Here is a 7,914-nt window from a genome sequence, read left to right as displayed (position 1 = left end):
TGAAAATACAACAGTTTTAGCAGAGATCCCAAGCTGTCAAAGTGTCTCATAATCATGTCACTCTGAAATGTTTTAATGACATTTTTAAATGCTAAATGCTGTGTTGGTGAACTCAGAAACTACCTCTAATTACTCATCAGCTGTGCACCAGTGTGTCAACCTCACACTAATGCATGGAGTCACCTCAAATGGTATCATTTTAATAATTTTGTCATACTGCTTTGGGTCTTAAGATTGCTTACTTGTTCACTCTGGCTCAGTCACATCCTCTGATATTTTACTTTGCTGTTTTGTGATATTTATTTGCCCTTCAACAAATAACACTGTGTGTAAATAGAGCTAATAAAGGCATTTGTAAGGCAAGAGTAACAAATTGAAGAAGGAAAAATCCATAAAATTATGCTGTGGGGAAAAGAATCAAACTTGTCTTAAAGGTTGCATCTCTAGATCTCTGGAGTTGCAAAGTGCAGGTATAATTTCTGCCATGAAAAGTTCCGTATTACTTTATGTATGTCAGAGTGTGCTATCCATCTGTTATGATGTCCCATCTATGTGCATTGCAGCATAAGCTGGTCTTGAGAAAGCAAACAGAAGGCAGAATGAAGTAGTTTGTGTCACCCTCGTGTGTCGCTGAAGAGGAACTGCATGTTTGTAAAACTTGTTTTAAAGTTTATTGACAACCTGCTTTTACAGAACTCTGCCATACCTCATCACAACATCAGTCAATCCTTTAGTCTGCTGTCTTTAGTGAGATGAAAAGATAACCGCATATAAAACTCTTTCAAGCAAAGTGAGGAACAGTTAAGGGACAGAGAAAGAAGGCATTAGTTAACAGAGGTGGCACTGTGACGGAAAATAGCTTAAACTCTTAGGTTTCTCCACTTCAGTGTGTCCTTTATCCTTCTTTTCTTAACCCTTTGATGCACATGGGTCAAAAGTGACCCAAATCCAACAGAAAACGGGCATCTCCTGACCCACACTGCCCATCAAAGGGTTAAGAGAAAACTGAGATAATTCACAGAAATATCCCCTTTGAGTAAAGCTTAAATAAAATGTCAGGCAGACGCAACCAAATCTGTAAAACATTATTCCGTTAGAAAACTCAGACAACTTAGTCAAACATTTGTACTTTCTTTATTGTCAGAACCATTATTGTACATGGACATCCCAATGGATTTTGGACTTTTTTACAGTATGTACTACATATAACAGCACCTACATGTTATTTACACACATTACACAAGATTGTATCACAAAGCAGTGTGTGAAACGAGCAAAAACAAGTGTTCTGCTGTACCAACACACCCAATAGTCCGTGAGCTAGTTAAATAAAATAAAACATCACAGCCATCGGCCTCTATCAGTACACAGGTAACTGCCCCTTGTAATTTTCTAGGTTTAAAGCTGAGATCACGAGTGTAGAATTGTTGTAAATCTTAAAAATCAAGAGGCAAAAAGATGCAATGCAACAGTCTCATATTAATAGGTCAAATGCAAACATAGAGTTTAAAAAGCAAAAAGCTCTGAAACACTGTTACTGCCTGTAATGCAAGAAAGAAATAAGCAGTCACTCAAAGTGTGTATGGATGGTGATGTGGAAACTGTGCGCATTTGTATGTTTGTAAACTTGACAATAGGTAACAGTGTGGCTATAAAATTGCAAATGAGAATGCAGGACAAAGGTACTCGTTCAGAGAAAGCTTTGCTTAGAATCCATGTCTATTTTCCATCCCGTCGCCCCACTCATCCCAGTGAATCGGACTGACCTGCTTTGTGATAAAACCCTGGTTTGGGCAGCGAAGAGCAACTAAGGAAAATAGAAAGGGGATGAATTTAAGTAAAAGAAGAAATAATACGGTCAAGAGGATGCCAGATTTTCCAGAACCCTGCATCCACAGACACACACACACTCACTGTTGCACAAGGACCAGAGATAGTGTAGCAGCTTTCTCAAAGGTGAAGACAAGTACAACACAGTAAGTGGCAGTTCTGCCATCAGATACGCAAACACACAGAGCAGCAGCAGAATGACACACATACTGACAAGCGCTTTTGAGTCGAGCCACACAGCAGGGAGGCGGGTCGGCCTCCCAAGGAGCCCGGTGTTTAGTCCAGTCTGGTTTGGCCAGCACTCCACAGAGAAAGAAGTACGCTTGAAGAGAGAGAGAAAGAGAACTGCAAACAGTAGGCAACAATCGGGTTTATCTGACTATCAAATGTGAAGCACAAAGAAGCCCGTCCAAACAAGGTTTCAATGCAACATTCTGAAATTTATGGATTTCAAGTGCTTCAGTATCAGATGCGCTGAGGGCAAACAAACAAACAGAAAAGTAAATTTGCTGGGGAAAAAAACAGAACTCTGCCGTGTTGAAGATGTGTGACAACAACACATTTCCTGTTGACAAAGTACGGGCGATGGGAAAATAAAGGAGAGGCTAAATATGTAGGCTGATAATAGTTACGCTTTTCTTTATTTGTAGCATTGCAACTAAGGAGGAAGATTTCCATCGTTGGCCAAGGCATTAGTCTCCATCAGCTGTCCAGTCAGCCACCAAGGAGAGGACAGAGGAGGGATCAGTTGTGTAGGAAAAGTTCAGAGCATCCTGTTACGTTTATGAGTGGGTGAGTCTGTGATGACATCACTACAGGGGGCGGGGCCTCGTTTACGGTTGGCAGTGGAATCTAAATGGAGTGCCATCTCCTCAGCTATGAAGGTGTTGAGGTCCATATCATGAAGACCGTTCCTACGACGACTGAGGGACTGGGCAGGGTGAGTCGGGGATCCAGGAGGACCAGAGCGCACAGAAATACTGGCCATGGCACCACTGAGACCTGGAGAGAAGAAAAAACAACATGAAGCTACATCAGACTGTATGAATTCCAGCATTACATCATTATAATGCAGCACTGTCCTGCTAAACAAGGCATTTTGGCTGACCGTGCAGTGCAATGGCCTCTCTGAAAGGCTGCAGGTCGGTCTCCACAGAGCTGACCGTCTCTGGAGGCGATGGTCGGCTTGTAGACACTCTCTGCGGGGTGCGAGCTGTCCGTGGAGGTGGAACTTTGCCACATAGGAAGCTGATGAGGTCTTCTCGCCTGATAGTTCTTCTGCGCTTCTTCACCCATGCAATCACCTCCTTATTTCTGCGCTGGTGGCCTAAGTGGATGCCGAGGTCATAGCTCCGCTGACGGGCCTCCATACTCTCTGATGGCACGTAAGGACAGCTGATTTAACACCGCAAACAGAGCTTCACTACATCCAGCACTTTGGGATGTAAAATGACATAAAAAGATCATAAAGCACAAGATGGGAAACAGAGTAACGTGTTACTTGCCTTTATACAGATTGGTGACAGCTGTGGCCGCATTCTGGAAGGGCACCCAGAGAGAGAGGCCTTGCTGCTGACATACTCGATCTGTACATTACATTTAGGAAGTTAGTAACACTGTGGTGATAACTTATTAATGCCATTGTTGCTGTACGAATCCCAAACTGCCTTTGAAAAGCTCTGATTTATTTTTTTTTTTCTTTTGGGGAAATATGAACATAAACAGTCAGATTTAGGCTACTGAAAACCAAATGCACTTGTGTACAAAAAAGAGAAAACTAAATTGGGAGAATGGATGCTTTACATCATCAGTGTCTCTTTATACCAATTTCGTTCAGAACATTAACTTTTTTGTGCAATTATATGAGAAGTGAGAATTTAATTGTGCCGATGTAACCATCAATTTGATCAAAAAGTAAGTACAATGTGTATGAAATCTACAGCTGCAGAAACAGAAATGTAAAGAACCAACCTACCAGCTAAAGTTTGGGTCTGCCACAAAAATACACACAAACATATGAACTTAGGGCTTTTCAGTACTACTATTGCAATGATCATTTCACAAGTTCAGCAACTGTACAGAAAGTTTTCTCCTCAGTATTTCATTGTGTGCACATACAGTGATGGAATCGTGGAAGCAACTGACCAAACAGGATTTGTACACAAAATAAGGGACAATGACTGCACTTGGCTAGCAGTTCCTAGACAATGTTGTAACATACTGCAGCTTTAGTCCTGTGTACAAATGGTTAGCTGGCAGTCAATAAAATTTTACTCAGAGTGAAAATTTACCAGCCAAAATTTAGCCAACCACGATGTCTCCACGTTAGAAAATGTTGTGTTTCAATATGTGCTAATGGCAGAAGTTGCCAGGTATTCCCGATCAACTAATTTTAGTGTTAAGTACAAAACTCTGTGCAGGTTATAACGACATTTCAACAAGAAAACATTTAATCCTTTCGCCATTTTGTTCTGCTATGAACAATAATGCAGTCATCAGCAAAAGTCAACTAAGCTGTGTCTTGCGCTAAAATATCTGTGTGCCGCTAATTTAAAAACACCCACCACACTGCTGCGAAAACTATTGCAGTGTTTGAGCGTCAACAAATGTGTTTTCAATCTGAAATCTCCTCCCTGTGTATCGCCATTTTGACTAGCTACATAGCCGTTAACGGGTAGACAAAAACATTTTTAGTGTTAGCCATATTGTGCCCAAAGAGGAAGAACAAATGTGTTGAACACTGTGAAAGCACACACCAGTGTCTTTTCGGAGACAGTTCGTCCGGACTTTAAAATAAATCACTGGAGACCTGAAGACCTCTTGACAGCTCAGGCCACTGAGAGCCGGATTGTACGACACTGACACGGTGACCGGCTCATAGCGGCTGCTAGCGTTAGCATGGGGGTGTCGTTAGTTTAGCTGGCAACGAAACAGCGTCCCGATGCCGAAGAAAACCACAGAATCATCAACATTTACTCAGTTTGAAAAAATACACATTCTTGTATTAACCACCACAACCATGGAAACAAGTGTCTCTATTTGTGCTGTAAATAATTAGCAGCGAATAGCTAACATCGTTAGCCCCAACAGTGCCCTTTGTGTCTCTCTGCCCAGAGATAATGTTAGCTGGCAGCATTTTAGCTTCCATTAGCTCAGACTGTTAGCTTCACTTGAACTTCACTACCTTCAGTCCATACCTTTGTAGAGCTGTGCCACCGCAGTGGCTGAGTTCTGAAAGAGGTGCCACAGCTTCTGCTGACTTTGTTCGGTCTCCTCTTCGTTTGGATCATTTTGCTCTGCTTCCGCCAAGCACTGCCGTTCCCATTTGGAGAACCAGTGTTCGGGGCCGTGCTCCTGGATCTCCGCTTCTCCCTCCTCTTTCCTCTCCTCCATAGCTAACGTTAAAAGTTAGCTAGTAGCTTATGAGCTAGCCTTCGCGTTAAATGTGGAATTCTCAGTTTTCAGACCACTGAACTGTCTGTCTTCAGTATAATATTATAGAAATACGTTATATAACCCTAACAGCCTACAGAAAAGAAAAAAGTATTACTGCTGTTAGAGCCACATTGTGAACACTCTCCTCCGCCCGCAGTGTCTATGCTTAAAACACAGCAAGGAACGAAATGACAACACCTTAGAATTTCTGGCACTGGCCCTCCCCCTTTCTCGCTTTGCTGAAAAGTGATTGGCGGAAGTGATCATTCTGGGCGGGCCTTGGTGCCTAACACGAAGCCTAATTGGACAATGGCTGAAAAAAAAGAAAAGGTCAGAGAAAAACAACATTGATCCCATCCAGCAGAACCACAGACTGCTATGTTGCATTCTGTACAACAGGAGGCAGCCTCACCAAACATGTGGCCCAAACAAACCCCAATAGTATGTGTCTGCAGAGCCGCAGGCTGCAGCGAGAGGGCTGCACGGAGTGGGCTGTTTGTTTTACGTTTAATTTGTTTAACGTTATAAATATTTCTATTTATGCATGTTTAACGTTATAAACATTTTTATTTGTGCATGTTTAATGTTATAAACAGTTGTATTTATGCATGTCAGGGAGTCATAGTGCAAATTTACCTTTGTGTGTTTGTGTATTTAACTTTTATTTTTGTTTAATGTTATTGTATGAAATAAATATAAATATATATCTGCCTCCAGAGTTGTCCGTGTATATTGCCTCTTTCCAACCTTTCAGATTGTGCTGTTTGAGATCTCGACACCACAAAAGCCCTTACATGATTCCATTTTTTTTTTTTACCTGAAAATTACACAATTTGTCCAAATACAGATTGTTAAAGAATTAATTCCAGGCTTCTTCATGGAACAGGTATTCGGAACTTCATCAACATAGACCGCAAACGATAACAATTTCCCGGCACTCATAGAATACTTCACTTCCGTGTATCGGTGCACACCTCCTTCAGAATGAAAGCATGTCTCAATGCATAAAGGCGTATAAATTTCATGTTGGTAAACACAAGTCTTAGCAACCCAGTCATGATATTGTAGTAAGTGCTATTTGGGTGAATCAAACCTTTAAAATCTTAGGTAGGGTATGAAGTAGTACTTGGTGTGGAATACTCGAGTGGTCCTGAAAGTGCAGCCTCCGCCTCTGTTGACAAACTTACTGGGGCCAAAATGAAAGTGGCATACTCCTTGAAAAAACCTTTTAAATTCTAAGTATATTTTGAGGGAAATCATCCTTTAAAGCCGTAAGTTCTGCATTTAAACCGTAACTTGTGTACTTTAGTGATCATCTATTGTGGTAACTTTTAAAAAATGCTCTAAATGTGTGACCGGAAGTGTGCAGCCCTCTCCGTGCAGACATACCCTTCTCAAACAAACACCTGGTTTGCGCTAGAGAGCTTTTCACTACTCCTGGTGACGTGTTTTCATTGTTTGATATAACCTTATTTGAAATAAGGAATAGTAATAATGTCTGTAAACTTTTCTGCACTTTCTTGTCTCATTTGCATATTTCTGTATACTCGTTTTTAAAAAATACTGTCAGCTTGTATATTCTGTTGATTTTCTTCTATATTATATTTTCTATATATATTTTTTCATTATCATGTTTCACTTTATTATGTTTTTTATTTCATTTTATCTTATCATCTGGTCAAGATGGCACTGATTGAGCAGCAGCCACTTGCAGCAGCTTTGACCCTTCTCTTTGTTTATAGTGACCTTTTCGCACTTTTAGCTTTCATCTACTGTTTTCTTTTCTACAGTAGTCGCTCCGGCAAACGTCCATTCCTTGGTGTTAAGCTGGTGAGACTGCTGCTGTGTTTTTTTTACTGTTTTCTGGACTCTTAAATACCACATTGGCGAACACTCTTGGTCGTAGCCCAGCTGTTGCTTACACACGGGAGCAGCTGTTGGCACTTAGCCAGGCTACGCAACATCCCGAAGCGCAATTGGAGATCCCCGCCGAACTACGGAGGAGAAGGAGGGGATGCAAACATGAGGTCTCTCCTAAATAAGACGGATGAGCTAGCAGCGCTAACGCGGCTACAGCGGGAGTACCGGGAGTGCAGTCTACTTCACTTCACAGAAGCCTGGCTGAACGAGCTAACCCCGGACTCACTGGTGCAGCTCGACGGGTTTCATCTGATCAGAGCAGACAGAGACATGAGGGAGAGTGGTAAGAACAAAGGCGGGGGAGTAGCGATGTTTGTAAACAACAAATGGTGTAACCCAGGGAACATTTATATGAAGGAGCAGTGGTGTACCAGGGACATTGAGCGGCTAGCTGTTAGCATCCGGCCGTAGTTTTCACGTTATTGCAGTAACGGTGTACATCCCTCCCTCGGCCAACGCTGACTCAGCCTGCGAGCTCCTCCACAGTGTGGTTTCACGGTTACAGACAGCACATCCTCAAGCCTTCTTCCTCATCACCGGGGATTTTAACCATGCTTCCCTGGCTGCCACTCTCCCCACCTTCCATCAGTTCGTGGACTGCCCCACCAGGGACAACAAAACTCTGGATCTGCTCTATACAAACACAGCAGATGCCTAAAGTCGCTAAAGTGTGTGCAGCAGTGGTCTGAGGAGGCCAGTGAGGCTCTCCAAGACTGTTTTACCACCACA

At 42.2% G+C, this 7,914-nt stretch overlaps 1 protein-coding gene across 1 annotated transcript; it reads right to left on the bottom strand.

The window, feature by feature from the left end:
• Window positions 1–1,115: 1,115 nt before the first annotated feature.
• hapstr1b (HUWE1 associated protein modifying stress responses b) lies at window positions 1,116–5,455 on the bottom strand. Its single transcript, XM_023267454.3, has 4 exons — window positions 5,028–5,455; window positions 3,336–3,416; window positions 2,939–3,205; window positions 1,116–2,832 (listed from the first exon to the last, which is right to left on the bottom strand). Exons 1-4 carry the CDS (start codon window positions 5,221–5,223, stop codon window positions 2,594–2,596), a joined length of 783 nt encoding a protein of 260 aa, XP_023123222.1. The 5' UTR covers window positions 5,224–5,455; the 3' UTR covers window positions 1,116–2,593.
• Between the last annotated feature and the right edge of the window lie 2,459 nt (window positions 5,456–7,914).

The sequence above is a fragment of the Amphiprion ocellaris genome, chromosome 4 (genome assembly GCF_022539595.1).
Source record: "Amphiprion ocellaris isolate individual 3 ecotype Okinawa chromosome 4, ASM2253959v1, whole genome shotgun sequence".
Classification (NCBI taxonomy): domain Eukaryota; kingdom Metazoa; phylum Chordata; class Actinopteri; family Pomacentridae; genus Amphiprion; species Amphiprion ocellaris.
Note: the sequence above shows the minus strand (reverse complement) of the source record. Positions and strands in the feature narration are given on the sequence as shown.